Raw genomic sequence first — 19,139 nt, forward strand, 5'->3', positions numbered from 1 at the left:
TTAATGTGCGATTCTTCTTTATCAGTTCTCTAAAGAGAGGCTTGTGTTTATGCAAATGCTGAATAGCAGTCGTCCACGCTACTTTCACTTTCCACTACGAGGGGGCTTGGTTGCTCAGTGGAGAGTTCGAGGGGAAATTTCATCACTTGCTGGGGTAGTTTCCACCGAGGGAGAGGAGGAGTTACTCAGAGGAAAGATTTAATCTGAGCGCGTCTTGAAGTATAAGCATTTGGAGAAATATGCTGTTCAGTACTTGTTTGTACAGTCGTCTTGCTACTGGATTGACTTCCTGCTTGTTCTCACCTGTAAAGTAAGGTAAGACATCTTGCTATTAATAGTACAGCTATTTTCCTGCTGTAACTCACAGCTTTTTGTGTTTTGTTTTCCCCTCAGAGTTTGATAGAAATGTCGTGTTTGGAGCTCAGAGACTCCGCCAGTCGCTACAGGTTTGCTCAGTCCTGCTTGGGACTGGCGGGCTGCGTCTTCGTGTGCTATGCCGTGTCGACGCCCTTCTGGCTGAACGACGAGGGGCTGTGGGCAAAGTCCATTAACAACCAAAGCGACCAGGCAAATAGTGAAAATAAAGCTGTCTTCAACGGTGAGCAAAAAGCTGCTTTTACTTCTGTCACGTCCCTCTTTAGACAACAAACGAGATTTACAATCTGTCGATAGCTGTCATCCTGGATTAGGGGAAGGAATTGACTGACTGAAGAGTGTTAGGGAAGGCTGCACATGCAATCAGGAACAGGTGCTTTCACAGAGATAAGTTGAAATCTGCCTGAAAAAGATTGTTATTCTGATATTTTAGGTTTGGATGAGCACCAAGAGGACAATTTAAGAAAAAATATCCATGATATACTATACAGCTTCAAAGCAGAGATGAGTTCAAGTTGGAGCCTGCACAGGAATTTTTGTCAGTGCAGCAGTTGAAGCGTTTCCTATTTCTTGTTGTAACTTGTTTTGTTTTTTTGCAGTTAAATAATGTTAGGTCTTTAGTCTGTAGCCAGTCAATAAACTATCACCCTGATTTTAAAGAGTTAGGTAAAAATATTTGAATATTTAATAAAAAGTAAGCAGAATATATTGATCCTGTTTTGAAAATTCACATTCACAATTAAAAGAGAATAAATAAAGACTTCTAAAAACTCTAAAGTCTTATTTCATACATTGACAGAATTCCATCCAGAGTGCATGACATATTTTACACGTTTCCATGTGTGGTAACTTATTTAAGAAGCAAACTCAAAAGGAAAGATGCTAAAAAAGCTTCATAGATGGTTTCCAAATATTACTAAAGTAGAAGTAAAACATAGTCCTCCATGTAATCGCTCAAGTAAGAGTAATAAGTAAGAAACTGCATTAATACATAAGTTATTGTTTATAATTTATATTTGCAAAACACTAAGATTTTACATAAAAAACTATGGTGTTTCCAATTGAAACATTAAAGAGTAATAAAAAAAGAAAAACAAGAAAAGTCTTTTGGAAATTATTAATATTTAAAATAAATTGCACGATCAGTAAAAACAAATATATATATTACTATTTAGTGTTTCCACTCTAGTTTATTAGCAGTAATGGTTCCTGAAATAAAGAATTCGCATAGCTAAAAGTAAAAATATCTTTATTTTATGACTTACCTTCATAATGTATTTTTTCCTAACATTTAAAGGCAAATATAAAAAATTTACTGCCATTTTTTTTGCAGGCCAACCATGTTTACATCATTTTTTAAAAAAAAAAAAAAAAAAGCTTTTTTGGAAAGAAGTAATGTGGGCACTAATTTTCTTCCCCTGAAGCTTGAACATAATAAGAATGACTCAGCATTAATCTATTGTGTAATTTACTCATATTATGAACTTTAATCTACACAGTTCTTAAAGTGTAACGTTATCCAAAAAAAAAGCCCAACATAAATTTAATTCTTAGCAGCATCATTTTTACAAAAACCATCCCATGTTTGCATTATTATCATAGCATATGGATGTTTTATTGAAAGTATTTACAGTCTTGTTAGCTCAGCCTTGTGTTGCTAACATATATTACAGCTCTGAGTGGGAGCTGTGCATCGTTAGTATAAACAGGAGCTACGGCATCTACATTTAATGTTACAGTAATTAATTTAGCTGTTACCTAATTGGGTTTGTAGATTTATCACATTAGCTAAATCTGAGAGAGATGGGTAAACATATGAAATATGAACTGACAGTTACAAAAAGAATGGCTTCCACCCATTCATGATGGAAGCAGAGGTTAATTAATGTGAAATTAAAATCCACTCACTCAAGTATTATATGCTGTATTTGACATAGAATAACACATTTAGGGAACATCTTTTGATCTAGTTTAAACACGTTCCCAGTGGTTTATTAATAATGATTATGAATTTTTTAGGCAAAATCAAAAAACCTGTCTTTTTTTAGGTCAAAGTTTCTGCAGATTGGCAATTAGAAATTTGCTTCTGAGTTGTCTGTTGGCGTGGAGCAACCCCGCCCCCTCTTCCCCTCCCTGTTGCGGAACAGAGTAGGGAGATTGTGGCCCACCAATGCGTCACAAATAAGGAAATTTTTCAAACATACCAGAAAACACAGCAAAACAAAAACCGAAACATACCAAAACAAAAAAAATTTTTCATTAATTTCACCAGCTATACTCTCACCAAACTTGAAATTAATTTATTTAGTTGGATGAAATCAAGCTATGATTGACTAAATAAAGGCCTATTGGTGCACATGAGCAGGAAACTGATTAGCTAAGTGCATAAACCCTTTTATTTTGTTAACAAAAGCTGTATTTCTATTCAAACTATGGATATTTTCATCATTTTACTCGTTTTGGGATCTTTTAGGATTTAAAGTCCGACTCCGACCATCTCTTTTCAAAGCATTTCCAGTGGTCTTTTAACTATGATTATGCAGCCAGAATTAAAAAGGTCATAATTTCAGCAGAAAAGCAGTAGCTCGTTAAAAATTCGCCTCCGAGCTGTGGGCCGGAACTTTGGTGGAGAGCAACCCCGCCCCCTCTTTTCCTTTTCCTTGTCACTGCGAGCGAAGCAGGGAGCCACCTTATTTTCTACGCTACAAATGTGTTCTTCTTCAAATGTCATTTTTTGTCTGCCCCTGATTCACAACAATTTTGATTTAAAAAATGCAATTTTCAAACACATTTTTCAACATCTTTAGACACCAACTTTAGATTTTTTTGTTGACGTGTGATAAAGGTTTATAATTTGGACTTTTTCTCTGTTGCAGCTCTGGAAGCAGAGAGAGTATTTGGACTCATTTCCTGTCTGATGGCTTTGAGCACTGGTGCGCTGTGTTTGGTGTTTGCCCTCTGCTGGACGTCTAAAACCCCCCTGTCCTACTCCAACACCCGCGCCCTCCTCCTGGCAGGCCAGGCCCTCTTCCCCACCACTCTGCTGCTGCTCACCATGGGCTTCACAGGTACACAACAGCCACGCTTTCCTTGAAATGTTAATGTATAAATCCACACTCACATAAAAACTATTATTAAATGGTTTATTGAATATTACATGTAATTAAGCTGAGCTTTTATGGCATTAAAAATAGCATGTGCTCCATTTTAATCTCCAAATAGCTTTTTTATTTTAGTAGTTCAAGTCAAAGGCTGCTCCTACAGAGATGCTCTCATGAACTGTTCATTTACATACCCTGCAGAACAGCAGTTTTTAAGAGCCTTTCTTGGGAATTGCAGCTCATTATCATACAAACTCTTTCCAGAAGCTTCAGGCATGTAATAATTGAGCCTAATGACTTTTCCTCCACTGTTAGCAGCAATGATCCTCGGTTTGACTCATTGTTCCCATCTGTCTCCAGGTTTCTTCTTCCTCCTGAGCTGGTCATTTTTTACCCACCAGCACCGAGAGGAGATTCGGCAGGACTTTTCCAGCCTGGGCTCTTCCTACTGGTTGGGGGCTTTAGGTTGGATATTGCTGCTGGTTGTGGAGCCGGTCATCTTTGTCATCGAACAAGTTGTCGTGCCAAGCACTTTACCTGACTTGGAGAAAAATCTGGATGCATTGAGGGTGGACTCTCTGCTCAGATCAAAACGGTCAGTCAGTGTGGGTCAACACCTGACCAACCACAAAAGCAACATAGCACCAAAGAGGTTTTTTTCAGAGCCTTGACCGAGACTGTTCATCAGCTGGACATGACGTCAGCTGTCTCCTGCGGGACGGAACCAAAACAAAAGCACACTAAGGACCACCAACCCTGGAGGGTAAATTTAAAACAGAAAAGTTCTCAAGTCTGTTTGCTTATGCTGGTCATAACCAGCAAAATAAAAAAAATACACTCAATGTTTACCAACATTAAACTAGTGACTAAATGAAAATGCATTTAGTTTTAAAGATGATCACTTTTATTTTTGAAAGTAAGCTAACTGTTTCAAAGCAGATCACTAAATGTGTGAAAAATACATCACAATGCTCTTTTATTGTTTTTTATTGGAGTTAAAAATGTTTGTCATTTAATGCAGTTAATGTCAAATATTAAAACAATCATTAAACTCTACTTTCTGGAACATGTGGTTGTGTAAGTGTTCTTTTTCTCATTATACTAGTTTGTAGGGAAAAACCGATTTGGTGATATACCATGATATTTTGTTTGTATTGATTTAAAATGCTAACAGGACAATATTGATTTAATTATTTATGAGGAAACTAGGGGTGTGCCAAAATATAGATATTGCGATATATCGTAACATAAAAAAAAACACTGAATATGGACAAAAAACATGCTTTGATTTTGTTTGATCTTTTAAAAGTGAACATTTTTATTTCAAAACTAAGGCTTTTGTTCTCATTTTGGTGCTTATTGCACCAATGGGTTGGTGTCCCTCATGGAAAAATTAAACTTAGAGAAATGCTGCGTTCACTTGGTGTTGGAAAATTCGGAAATGTCAGAAAAACAACAAAGATGAGAATCCAAAATAACTTTCTGCTCCTAAACAAAGGTAAATCTATTTATTGTGCTCCATTGAAGGGGGCATACCAGAATAAAATGGAAAATATTATCAACAAAATATATTCCAGTTTAGAGGGCCAGATTACATAGGCCACACGTGGCCCCTGGGCATTAGTTTGCCCACCCCTCTAATGTAGAAAATATTTTTTGAAAGTTGAACTTTTTCCGCACATCTGACCATCACACAGACTCACAACATGTTTGCACAATCTCAATATCCAATCTATTTTTTTAGTTTCTCTTTTTTTTCACCTTCTCCCTTTTGTCCCATTTTCCCCACATTATGATTCCGCCCTCTCCAGTTGATAGTGAGATGTCTCGTCTTACTTGATGCTGATGTGAGCTCTGAGCTGAAGGCTTGTTAATTTGCAGCATATGAGGCAGCTGTCCCTGATGAGCGTTTCTTCTCCAGCAGCGGAAACCCTTTTCTTTCCTGCGGGCATTTCCCATGAAAGCTGCATTTATTTCAGTGTTTTAGCAGCTTTTGAAAGCGCATCCAGATGAAACTTTTTATCCTTTTGACAATTTGAAGAAATGACGAACCTTTTAGCCTTGAAATGTATTGAAAGAAATTAGGACAGCCTCAACAGCTATTGTCAACAATTCAGGATGAAACAGACCTAACATTCTTAAGGAAGATAAGTTTTTCTAATACTTATACTCTGATACTTCTACGGATTTTATTTTTAATTGTTCATTTTATTATTTTTACAGTACTACAAAGTTTACACATGAATGTGTCTGAAATAAATGATTATTTATAGCCATTTCATAAGAAGGCTGACACTTGGATGGCATTTGACCCATGAGTTGACGTCAGAGAAAGACATCTTTTGCATCATCATACGTGTGGGGGCTTGCAATAAGCTTCACCATTTTACACCCTAACCTTTATGCTACATATTGCTTTAATGATGATTAAAAATAGAATAGTTTACTTCGACTAAAGTTAAATCACGGGAAGGACAATTAGGAAAAAAAGCTTTAAATTTAGTCAATTTTGTCCATAAAAATGATAATGTAGGCTAACTAATTTGAAAATTGGAAAATACAGAGACCAAACAGAGAATTGGAGGCCAGTGTGCCTCAAGAAAAAAAAAACTGCTCAATAAAAGCAGGGTAGATTATAAGACCAACAGATGTTGACTGTGTAAAAAACAGGACTAAACAGATTCATGTGGAACATCAAAGAAAAACTGAAAGTTTGTTAAGTTTAATGGGTGAACCGTAGCTAACAATAAGCTGAAGGAAACAGGGAAAAACCAGAAAACTTATTTTGCTTGTGGCATTTTTTTCGTCTATTAATGCCACAAACTTTTGATGCTTTGAACTGTTATATTTTGTGCAGCAGGTATGTTGTAATACACCAGTTACTGAATATGTACAAAGTAAATAAGTTGAGGTCAGCAATGCATGCGAGAGTTTGTCCATGCAAGTCTCTCAAAACTACAATTTTTAAATCAACTCTAAATTGAGGGCTGCACAGCAGAGCAGTGGTTAGCCTTACAACGAGGAGACCCTGGTTCAAATCCTGGCTGGAACCTTTCTGAGTGGAGTTTGCATGTTCTTGCTTTACATGTGTGTGTTTTCTCCAGGAACTCTGGCACACAGTCCAAAAACATGCTTCAGAGGTTAATTGGTTCCTCTGAGTGTCTCTAAGTGTGCATGTGGGTGTATGTGGTTGTGGGTGTGTCCTTTGAAAGACTGGTGACCTGTTCAGAGGTTGTTAATAGCATACAGAGTTACATGGATTCGCAAAAGGAGAACAAAAATGTTCAGATCATTAACTTTGTAAACATTGTTCTGCTTCTCCTTGGGGGCGTTTCAGTTTGGCCACTAGGTGGCGATTGCGCTATAGCCTTACTCCTTATTCCAGAAGAAGAAAAAAGTATGAGCATAAAATGGTGCTTTAGACCACAAATAGAAACTTTCAAAAAACATTTCCTTAAAAGAGTTTGGAAAATGAATTTCTGTGAGTATATAAAGATGTTCATTTAGTCAGCAATGAATGTTTATGACAGAGCGTTAGCATTAGCCATCCTATGGGAAATTCTATTAAATGTTAGCATCAAGCTAGCAGACTTTAGCTTTATGTTCTAAATTGATCTATATTTTTATGAACCAATTATTGATCTGTTAAGTTTAAATAGATTCAAATCAATTAATTGATTTTATCAACCTAGCCTTAGATTTATTAGGTTACAAAAATGGATGGATGGATGGAACTCAAAACTGAATTGGAAAGTCAAAGTAAAAAGGATAGCAGAGGAGTTAACTGTGCTCGTTTATTGGCTCCCGTTAAAAGCCTTGCTGCAGAGTTTTAGACATTTAAAAGAGCTTTTAATTTAAGAAGTTGAAAGACATTTCTAAATGAGAAGAAATGAAAGTATGAATCAGCATCTCCAAGTCAGGTTTAGATAAGAACTTATGTAAAATATTACACTGAATGTATGAGGGATCTTCCTTTTGTAATGAGTTTCTCTCAAAACAACTAGTGAACCTTAAAGCTTATCATGATGAAAGTCAGTCTGCAAAATCAGAAAATGTGAAGTGTGATAGCAAATAAAGAGGCAGACATGCCTGATAGAGGTTACTGTAAGGTTTACTGAAATGAAAACAAATAACTAAATCAGGAAATGGTGTAAGTGTAGATGTAAACGTCAGATTTTTTTGTCCCTGTGTGTGTTCCGCACAGGCTGCTTTTTAATTAATCTAAAAGATTAAAACCCTGCCTTCATGACTACATCCTGGCAAAAGGGCAACAAGAGCTCACTCTGTGGCTGAAAGCGGCAGATTTCTGTTTGCACAGTCCCAAAGCCAGTCCAGCAGGACTTGCATGTGTGCTGAAGCAGAGTTTCTGTCAACCGTCTGTACATCCGGCCTCCTTCGGAAACACTTACCTCATGCTTTCACAGCATTCAGTTCTGCCGAGCATTTGGACCACCAGTCAACAGATTGGCTCCAAAGTCATTATTTACTTTTCTCTCACACCTTCCCAAGAGAAAAGGAAGCACTCAGATCCTGGATTGCTTATGTTTACATTTGCAACCTGCCAAAGCAGAGGAGAATTAAGTGGCTCTGCCTTTGTTAATTGGGCGTTAATCAGGTGTTGCTCTAATTAAAAGGCAGTTCTGCCCTGTTGGGCCCTACTAATGAGTTTGTTATTAAATCCACAGAGGATTTTTGTCTCTCTTTTTTTAATTTACCAATGGGCAGTGCTTAATTGCTGTTTGAATGGAAAGGAATGTCCTTGAAGGTCACTCTGCATCAGCATGTTATCAGACAGAAATCGTCTATTTCAAAGCTCACGTTTGCTCTTATTTTCAAGCTTCCTTTTTATTTATACATTCGCTCCTCTACATAAAAGGCCACATGTCCAAAAATCTAAATGAGAGTTTTTCAGCAAAATTGTCAGGGGGCGGGTGTTGCATTTTTACATGCCACATGGTGGCCGCAGAGGTTTTAAGAAAAAGTTAAAATTTTACAGTGACTTGACAATTTTTTATTAGATCAGTCAGAGGCTTCCCGGGCATATTTGGAAGTTGTGCACTGACAGTCAAGTGGCGGGAAGGCAGCAGCAGAATATTTGACTGATGGGAGGTCTCCAAAGTCCCAAAAATTAGTTGATGATCGGTTGATTTCTGACTGCCATCCCCCTGCCACCGTCCGATTGCTAAGAATCAGACGGTGGGAGTGGGATGGCAGCACTGTCGGCACTCGACGAGGGCTGTAGATATGGGCTAGGGGCCCGGTGATGACCAGAAGTCAAGCCTGCGATCCTGGCCACAGTGGGAAAGAGGAGAAAGCATTGAAGGACAAAACCCATCGTGATATTGAGAGTACAACATTAACTCTGAGACCTGCATGTTTGCGAATTGGGGTTGATACTGAGAAGAATACGAAGAGGACAGCTTCTTGGAATGCATGTTGTCTAAAGATGTGTACATTTGTAAATTGACAAGATTATAATGTGGGCTCAAAGTCTGAGTTGCGAATGATCAGTGGTTCATAATCACCCGCTTTTTGTATAACCTTGAGCTACTGGTCGGCTGGTGGCACTTGATATCAACGGCCGCCATTCGGAGACATTTACACATCGTCCAATTAGAGCTGCTGCCGGTCGATGATCCGGCTGCCACCACCTTGCTGTTGCCGATTTTGTAATGACGTCATTCCCGATTCTTGACAGCAGCCTGACTGCCGCCTGACTGCCGCCTGACTGCCACTGTCTACATTCATGACCACACCAACGGTTTTCAAAAAAATCGGGCGGCGGTAGTTGTTTTTGTGACTATAGCACAACTGAAATCTTGAAACCATTTGATGTCATGTAAACAAAGCCAATTCTAGTTCATATTTTTCAAACACAAATGCTTCTTATTCCCCTTTCTGAAAAACAAAACAAAAAAAAAGTATAGTTTTTGAATTCCTTCAACGTGAAAAGAAGCAGAGACAGTTAGGCGAAGAGGAAGACTTGACAGATGGGTGGTGAAGGATGCTGCACACAGACAGGTGGCTTACCACAGAGAGATTGCAGATTGTTAAAGACTGTCTGCCACTGAGACGTCAAGCAAGCAAAGTGTGTTGAACTGTGTGAAACACAACCTGGTCTCAAGCATCTCTCTGTGTAGCAACGGAAGGCTTTACAGCAATGGTGCACGGCTCCTGAAGCATTTCATGCTCGGTCTTTTGTGTCTGCAATCTCTGGTTTGAATAAACAAGGCAACTGGCAAACTGAGGCCCTCTAACTCTGATTTTTGGAGCTACAAGTCTGTAATTTAGAGGAAAAGAGAAAATCCAAAACTGTTGTTTTCTTTTTTGCCTTTTGGTGGTGCTGGTGTAGCATCTGTTGTTGTGCCTCCTTCATGGAAATCTATTGTAGACGGGCAGTCACTAATATTATTTGACTGAAAGTGAAGGGGGTTTTGTTCGTTTGTGTGTGTATGTGAGTTTGATTTTCAGGTAGACAAAGTATGATTAATATTCACAGGCACATTTTAGAGGATTTAGAGCCAAAGTGTGCTGGACTCCTTTATAAATCTTATGCTTTTTAACTTGATCTTGTAGCATGATGAATTGTAAAATAAAGCAGAAGCTCAGTGGTCTTTTAGTTTGACTTCTTTGTGGTTTCCATAATTCACTCAGAACATTTGTAACTTTCCTGGCAGGTGAACGCTGTTAGGTTCAAAGTGAAGATACAGAGAAAATACACAAAGACAAGACAGCAGGGGAGAAACAGACACAAAGATCAGAGGAGGGGAGAACAAAAGAGGAAGGGGGGTTGAGATGTCACAAAATAGTTTCACGCTGCCTCTGTGTGCTGCTCGTATTTTGATGAACCGTGCACCTTTCTTTCGTCTCTCCATCCCCTCGCCGCCTGCTCTCTGCAGATCTGAATGTTCTGATGAAGCAAAAAAAAAAAAAAAATACAGAGTTTGACCACTTCTGTCTGGTGACCTCTGCTGCTCTGTTATTAGTATAAGTGGACACTCGGAAAATGGAAAAGTCAAGAAATTTGATGTCTGCAGTCCAACAATCTCAGAAAAAGCACAAAGTGTGTGTATGTGTGTGAGGGGGGCTGCCTGTGTCCTTCAGTTCTTTTTCGTGTCGGGTTCATCTTTCCTGTAGAATCTATAATGAGCCATTGCTCTTTGTGGCTGACATCCCACCCAGACCACTTTACTGATTGCATTTGTTTAGCAGAACTTAGAAAAGCAGAGTTTGGTTCAGAGGAAAACAGTAAAGTTCAATAATTTCACACCACAGTGTGTTTAGTTCTTCTAGCTCTCAAACCATCTTTGTTTTTGTTCGGTTTTAACCTGTAACCCACTGTGCTTTTATCTTTTTTTTTTTTTCCTCAGGCAGTAACCTTGCTCGTGTGCCACCGTCTTGGACATCTCAGTCCAGACAATAAAGCTATAGACACATTCCTGTCAGTCTTTTCATCCTCAGCCAACTGAAGCTTCTCCCTTTTCTTATCTCTGTGTGACCAAGGAAATTAAATTACAAACATAATTACTTGGTGCCAGTTTCTATGACGGCATGTCTGCTTTGCATTTAGAGTGTGCGCACTTTGGGGACACGTTGTGTGAAGTTACTTATTGGCCTATTTATAATAATGGGCTCTGCTCTACTTGGGAGTAACGCACCTTTGGACAATTACAATGAACAGCATTAGGGAGTAAAGTGAGAGGAGCGGGAGGGAATGTATGAAAGACAGACTTGATGCGGCCATTGTGGGAGTATAATTTTGCACAGAGAGGAGGGAATTCTTAAAGAAGTGTGATAAAAAGTGAACAATAGCTTTGCACAAAACCATTTCAGACTTTGTTGTGTAGTGCAGTTTTACATACTTTTCCAGCAATTTGACAAAAAGGAGCTAATTTAAGGCACTGAATGCACCTAAATGCAACAAAGATGTCCTAATTATTTCACTGCATGCAAATGACCAAAGGTTATGGTCATGGCAGGTAGTTTTCCTGGCTTCCGACGTTATTGTAAATGTATTGAATTTTATGCATTCACAGAACTCTTTATTTCTCGTCGGAGGCAAAGTGTTTAGCGTGGATCTGTGTGCTCTATAGTAAAGTTTGAAATACATTTCAGTCAAATGCATTTTCTATTCTCACTTTTTCTTTACTAACTATGATGAGTCAGTCAGTTGGACTCAAAAATTCCACTCCAATCATCTTTTGATCTGTTTTAAAAGCGTTCTCTTTTAATCATGATTATATCGTTTGTGGACAACATTTAAAAAACTGTTGTTTTCTAAGACATTTTGCAGAGTTCATTAGAAGTTCACCTCAGAGTTGTGGGCGGTACTGTTGGTGTAGGGTAAGTCCGCCCCCATTTCCCATCGTGTCTCTGTTTACACACAAACTCACTAGCGTTAGTGTTGCCCCAGCAATCTACTATTGCTGGGGCAACAAAAATGTGGAGCAATATTGGAGTTATCCAGCTGTACAGTTTATCAGATACCAGCTAAGACGAGGTCAATGAAGAAGGACATGGATCTATTTTTCTGCAATACATCAGCCAATGAGCAGAGCAGGAAGCTTGTGGCTAATTGTAGCTTGTACGTCACTGCAACAATGTCATTTTTTTTATCTACTCTTGATTAACACTGATTCGAATAAAGAAATACTCTAAAACGCAATTTTAATCCTAATTTTCTTTAAATATATGTCCTCCATCATGAGAAAAATGCCACAAAAACATGTTAAAAACACCCAAAACACATTTTTTATTAAAAATTAAGTCTCTATAAATTACTTTTTGTTTTTAGCAGTTGGAAGTTATTCAAAAACAAAATCTGATCTTTATTCATATGCCTTTTACTTTAGCTGCTTCATGCTCCTCAGATTTATAGCAGACTGAACCCAGCTGTCATTGTGGGCGATACCATCAGTCCGTTGCAAGGCCACACAGACGTGAGCAAACATGCACTTAAATTGTGTGGTGACTGTGGAGCACCTGCAAAAAGAATAGACAATTTTAATTACAAGTTTGCAGTTTTTCAATGTAGCACACCCATATCATGGTACATTTTTTTGTGTGAAACTTGAATGCTCTTTACTTGCATGTTTTATTCCTCAGCATTTTGGCTTCCTCGATACAGTCTAAGAACATACTTCACAGATTTATTGGTGACTATTAAATTGTCACTTTAGTGTGTCCCTCTGTTTGTGGCCATGTGATGAACAGGTGATCCGTTCAGGATGTACCTGGGCTTCAGAAACTCCCCATGATCCTGCACAGGACAGAAGAATAGAGGTTTTAGACAAGCTTCAAGACCCACTTCACTGAAAATCATGTTTTAAACATGTTCGTGTAATATTCTTCTTATTGTGGAGGACATTTATATAAAAAAAAAAGAAGATAAAACTGCATTTCTGAGTATTTTTTTATTTAAATCAAAATGAATCAGGCGGGGACAAAAATATGGAAATATTTGAGGGTTTAAATTTTGATTTTAAATAATTGCTTTTGTTAGTTTAGCAATGCCTAAAAAAGCTTGTATTGAAAATTTCTTAATTTTGTCGATACTAATGACTAAAAAATTGGAGGCAGCTTCCCCCTTAACCTCCCTGTAGCTCCGCCCCTTAGAATTACCAAAAAACTGTAGGATTTGTTAGCAAAATTACTCCCTGTTCCTCGATTTGACAGATTTTCCACTTTAATTCTAATGCTTTGTGTCTAATACCAGCTCAGTTGTTTTGCACTGTTTTCATAAAGTCTCTTTTATCTTTAGAATCATGATAGTGATGGCTAAATTCCGAACTTGAACATCTTAAAAGCAGATGATATTCTATTTTCCTTAGATAGAGCCACTGATAACCAAAATCTAAGTTTTGTTGAATTGTGTAAGTCAATGTCTTATTTCCTTAACAATAACAGTGATATTTAGACAAACTACTCCACATCCACTCCAACTGAGGCCACAGTCTGCAGTGCTTTTCCCTCAGTTCAAAATAATTCCACAGACGTATTTTTGTGACCATAAACAGCCACCATCATTTTCTTTGTCCCTTAGGAGCTAAAATGGAAAGCCACTAAAGGTGGAGAGAGAGGATAATGAATAGAGGAATACAACTTTTATCATCACGTTATGACAAAGCTCTCACATGCCCCTCTTGCTTCATTTCCCCCATTCCTCATTCAGTTAGGAATGCATGCGTTTATTCACGGCTTGTTATACTTGCTCGCGCAGGCAAACGCAGGTCTTTTTCGATGCCATCAGACGGTCCCATGGCTGCTGCTGAGGGGGCGGAAGCTCTGTTTAGAGGGATCTTTATGTATTCAGCTCAAGTTACCACTCTCCCCCCCTTAAACTACAGGGACCTCGTGTTTGTCTGTCCCTTCCTCAGGCATTTCTGTGTTCTGCAACAATGAACAAATGCCATATGCCCTGCAGTTGCGCTCCACCGTTCAGTTCTTTCCCAGTGTAGAGCAAACCACAGGCCACATTTGACTCGCCGAAAGAGGTAGGACTTCCCAAACCATTGTTCTCAAACAATTACTGTATTTGTCTGCTCACATGCCCGTAAAGCCCACAGCTATTATCGTCCTTTCTAGCAGCAGGTTGCAGTGAGAGTGGACTAGTAAAATAATGGCTCCCTGCTGGATCATGTGAATCACTGCGATGACTGTTTGATAAATGTTGCACCACTCAGGCTCTGGCTCCAGGAGTCATTTCTCTCTCCAACAGAACTGGCAGCCAAATGACAACAACCTCTATGCACAGACCACCTCTCCATCTATCTATCTATCCATCATTAACAACTCTTCCTTTCATTTACTTTAATCCCCGTGCTCTATACTTGAGGATTCGGATGAGTCACTCTAAACAAACCCTGCGTTTTTGGCACGTGCTGCTGTTTCCATTGTTCACTTGTCTGAGATCTGACAAGACAAGCGGAGAAAAGGCCACATCTGTCCTGGAATCTCCTGCAGTGCACTTTTTAGGTGGAAGACAAGGAAATAGAAGCAGTTATAAGAGTCAGAAGAGACCCCTTTGTGTTTGGCGGGAAGTTGGGATCACAGACAGTTTAAGGTTTGACTTGACAGATGACAACACTGCTCTTTTCAAGCTGCTCAACACATAATGGGAACAATTTTTCTCTATACATCTCTCCCCTGTGGCCATGATTTGCTCATTACATTGATGGAAAGTGACTTAGGAGGTGAGTGAGGTGGAGAAACAAGAAGGAAGCCCAGTTAAGAGACAAATAGTGTGGAATTTATCTCTGAAAATCGACTATTTGTCTTATTTGATTCGAAGAGCCTATATTACACTCATTTCCTCTGTGTTAGGGGTCGACTGTAATGTTTTTAGCTTTATATTTAAACAAAAAAAAAAAAAATTACATCATACTACACATTAACACAGGGGTGTCAAACTCAATCGCACAAAGGGCCAAAATCTAAAACACACCTTAGGTTGCGGGCTGAAGAGTCTAAACATTTATGGAACACTCTAAAAGTAAACTTTTAAAACTTTAAAACTGTAACTTTTTATGTGTGAACTAGATATATAGACTTACCTGCGATAATGCTAGTGTGAATGCTGTAAGATGAATTTGGCCACTCTGTTAGATGCTAGATGCTAGTGCTAATAGCTGAAGATGCTGAAATTGAAGCTAAAAAAACATTGAAGTTAATAGCTGAAAACACTGAAGCTGATAGCCAGCTAAAATATTAGCTAAATGCTAAATTCGCTTAAAGAACTAAACTCCAAAACAGCCTAAAAAAACTTAAAAAAAAAAAAAAACTTAGGTTAGCCAAAACAGCTAACATATAGCTGAAAAAATTGCTAAACTTCAAAATATCCTTGAAACTGCAATAAACCCTAAATTAGCCTCAATAGCTAGCATGTAAATATTAGCGTAACCTCAAAACACCCTAAAAAACTTTACCAAGTAAAGCCTAAATTAGCCAAAACAGCTAGCATGTAGCTGAAATATTAGCTAAACTCCAAAATAGTCTAAAAATCCAAAATAGTCCAAAAAACTAGCAGAATGTCAATTTTTAAAACTTAGAAAGCGTAACTTTTTAACATAATTATAAAAAAATAAAAAGGCAGGAATATTATTTCAGAATAAATAAATTTAAACGTTAACTACCTTTCAATATTTTACTCCATAAAATATATTTTTTCAAAATTATACAAGTTAGAAATAAGTGCAAGATAACATCGGGCCATTAATTACAACAGAATAAAATGGAGGGCTGAGTATAGTTACCTGGCGGGCTGGATCCGGCCCCCGGGCCTTGACTCTAAAACATGTGCATTAACACATTTAATCATGACAATCCAGAATTTTTTTTGTTTGTTTGTTTTCTTGGTGATTTATTCATTAAAAGGCTGTTGTTGACGTGGAAATCTTGTTGCCAGGTAGGAAACAGCTTCATATGCTTTTAAGGCATTTCACTTTATGTTTTTTAAAAGGAAAAACAGAATTGACCAATATTTCACGAATGGAAATTGAAAAAAACTGAACTAAACTGGCACCCAATCCCTTTTGATAATGTATTTTGATGCAACTCTTTAACTGACAGAACTGTGTAAAGCAACTCTAAACTGTTTAGGAAAACATGCAAAAAAAACTCATTAGCATTAAGTGGACCGCATTTCAATCAGGAAAATCTATCATTGACTTACAGGAAATTAAAGAGTATTGTTATTTTGATTAAACACAATGATCTTGATTCATCAGCTCTTGTCTGGTGCTCCTGAATCAAGCTTATGATTTAATCCCTTTCAGTTAATTGTGACTGGATCAGTCACAGTCTGCTCACATGTAACTTTTCAGAGCTGCGAAACTGCACTGAAATCCCTGCATGTTGTTGACCTATTTGTAGACCGTCTTGATATGGTAATTAGCTTTTTTCCAGGTCTTTATGCTTGTGTGTGTATGTAGTTAGAGGATTCGTTAAAGGATCATTTGCATTGCTGCAGTAAAGCTATCCCATGCATCGAGTAACCCAACACAACAAAAGAGGTATAGGCTTCAAAACCAAAATAACTCTGCAGCCCTGCAGGGAAAGTTAGAAATTGAACAAACATGATCCCAAGACAAGATTATCCAGTTTTAAACAAACATTTGGAGGACTGGATCTAAACTGTGATGTTTGGCTGCCAGCAGCTAGCAGGGGATGTCATTTGGAGAAGCTGTGACGTTGTGGTGCGCCTCTGCTCTCTATCACAGCTCTATCAGCGTTAATGAGGCAACAATAAATGCAGCCAAGTCATACAGGGTCACACAAAAGCCCACGAAAGCACGTCTCAACTGTGTGAGTTTAAATGAGCCGACCCCTCTGTGCAGAGGGAGGGAGAGCTAATTAAACATCTTGCTGGACTAATCGCATGTTTGATTTTTTGTTTTTTTTCTTTTTTTTTTAGCAAAAAGCTGAGGAAGAGAAGGAGCCAGGTGAATGGAACAAGACGTTGAGTGGGAGAGACGGGGGAGATGAATGAGGGGTGGATTTGAGTAGTGGGGTAAGGGGTTTGTTTTGGCAGGTAAGTTTGATGAATAGCTGTGTGCCGGAGTCTTCCTCTTTGAGTATTAATCTGCAAATCATCCCTGCGGATGAGGGATGAAAGAAGTGGACAGTGGGAGGCCACTCAGAGTGCGTGGCCTGCAGAGGCTGAAGAAGTCAAACGTGCCACGAAACTGCAATTAAAAATTTGCACATATTGCTTGAGACACTGTGACGATATGAAAGCAAAAAAAAAAAAGCCCCCTTTACCCTGAATATGATCGCAAATATTCCCACACACTTCATGACATTTTAAAATACCATGCAGCAATTTCGGCTGGTCTATTCAAATGTGGACATCGCTGACATTTTATCCCCTGTGGCTGGAAGACCGCTGATGCATTCATTGTCCATTTCTACTATTGACACATTTTCTTAAGACGCTGCATGACTTGAGCTATCAGAGGACCTACTTCGGGTCTCTGGCTCACAGTTTTGTGACGCAGACTGAGTTTCTTTCCTCTTTTTCCTTGTCACAGCCTGCAATCAGCAGTAAGCCCTTTAGTGTTCTCTATTCTGAGCTAAGCCTGTTATCATGTGCAACTCCTTTACACAAAATCACTTCTTTATCCCCTCTGTCTGTCTTTCAGATCCCTCTTGCTGCCATGGCCCTTTTTCCTTTCTGCCTCTTTGTTTTTTGTGGTGTTTTATCATATCAGAACTATGAAGTTCCTCAAAGATGGATTAGTGGGAGGGCTTTTTATTCATCTGGTCTTTGCCAGGATCACTGTAGATGCAAAGACTTGTTGACCTGGCACTGGGAAGTGTACACGTGTCTCTCCTTTGAGCTCACTTACCGCTCCCCATCTTGTTTGGATTTATCATATTAAAAAAACATCCGCTCTAAGTGCAGGGTGCAAGTTCAATGGTGCATTGCAAACTCCTGCATGTCCTCCTGAACTGCAGCCTTCTCCTTGCATTTATAACACTCTGTTCCATGCCAGGTGGCTGTCTCCACATGTTCCCCTCCCCATAAATCAGACTCCCTTTGAGTTGATCAATAACAAGTCAATTAGCAGGCGTAGAGAGATGAGGGTCTCAGGGGTCACTGCTTGTTTGTCTGGCAGACATCTGCAGCTCTGTCTCTGTCTGCCAGAGTCAGGTATGACGCTTACCTGGGAATCATGTGGCTACTTGGTCGTCATAAATCTAAACATCCGCTATAAATAGGCCTGGAACATCTTGCAACAATCTATCATTTGCTTGTTCTTGGATATGCGATGAATCAAACACCACAGATTTCTCATCTGTGTCTGACTGATGTGAATATGCCTTAAAAGCAGCCCTTCCTGCCACCGACTTTGCTCTTTAACATTTACTGGAGATTGATATGTACACACAAGCAAAAGTTGCAATACTGTCTAAGGTCACACTTCATCATATGCACCAAAAATAAGCTGCTAAGTCTGCCAGTGTTTATCCAGCTTCCCTGTGCAGTCGACAAGAGTGGGAGAGACCCAACTGTTGTTTGGTGCCCACTGACTGTGCATCTAACGACTTGGCTGGAAAATCCAATGCAGCAGCAATGGGCTCCTGTGGTGAATACACCAGATTAATCCCCCGGATAATTGCAAACAAGAATGAACTTGGACAAATACTCCACAAACCTGCTGGGAAGCTTCAACAAATGATGCTGAATAATTAAAAACTCTTTGGGATCAGCGAATAAAACAACTGAATTTTAACAGACGAGTGGAGCAGGAAAGCACCTGAAATGTGTAAAAAAAACATGAAAGGTAATCACAGAGCAATATTCTTGAGAATAAAATAAATGTTTGCTTTTTTGCATTTACCACACTTTCTCAAGACATCTCTAATTTGTTTTGGTTAAAACTGACAGAATTTCTCAGAATTTTAACTGTGAAGTGAGCATCAATCTGACTCACTGATGTGGTTGCTGCTGTTCTTTTGAACCATAACAGGAAAAAAAATATGGGAACAACAATGTAATCTATCATTTTTCCCCTTTATTTCTGAGTATGTGGTTATCAAATTATTTCATCCTTCAGATTGGGTGTAATTACTGAGTTGCCATCTTTCCTTTTCATGTACTTTTTCAAGCTTAAACAGGCTTTGTGTCTCCATCAGGCCACCTGGATGAGGCAAGTGTGCAGA

General features: G+C 38.7%; 1 protein-coding gene across 2 annotated transcripts; it reads left to right on the forward strand.

Annotated features, from left to right (window-relative positions):
* Positions 1-33: 33 nt before the first annotated feature.
* Positions 34-4,560, forward strand: si:ch211-256a21.4. 2 transcript variants are annotated; one of them, XM_024281825.2, is made up of 4 exons: positions 34-315; positions 394-598; positions 3,252-3,443; positions 3,837-4,560. In XM_024281825.2, exons 2-4 carry the CDS (start codon positions 406-408, stop codon positions 4,145-4,147), a joined length of 696 nt encoding a protein of 231 aa, XP_024137593.1. In that variant the 5' UTR covers positions 34-315; positions 394-405; the 3' UTR covers positions 4,148-4,560. The 2 variants fall into 2 exon arrangements, with proteins under 2 accessions (XP_024137593.1, XP_024137594.1); XM_024281826.2 differs by having other exon boundaries at positions 34-310.
* Positions 4,561-19,139: the final 14,579 nt, after the last annotated feature.

This window comes from Oryzias melastigma, linkage group LG6 (genome assembly GCF_002922805.2).
Source record: "Oryzias melastigma strain HK-1 linkage group LG6, ASM292280v2, whole genome shotgun sequence".
Taxonomy (NCBI): Eukaryota; Metazoa; Chordata; class Actinopteri; order Beloniformes; family Adrianichthyidae; genus Oryzias; species Oryzias melastigma.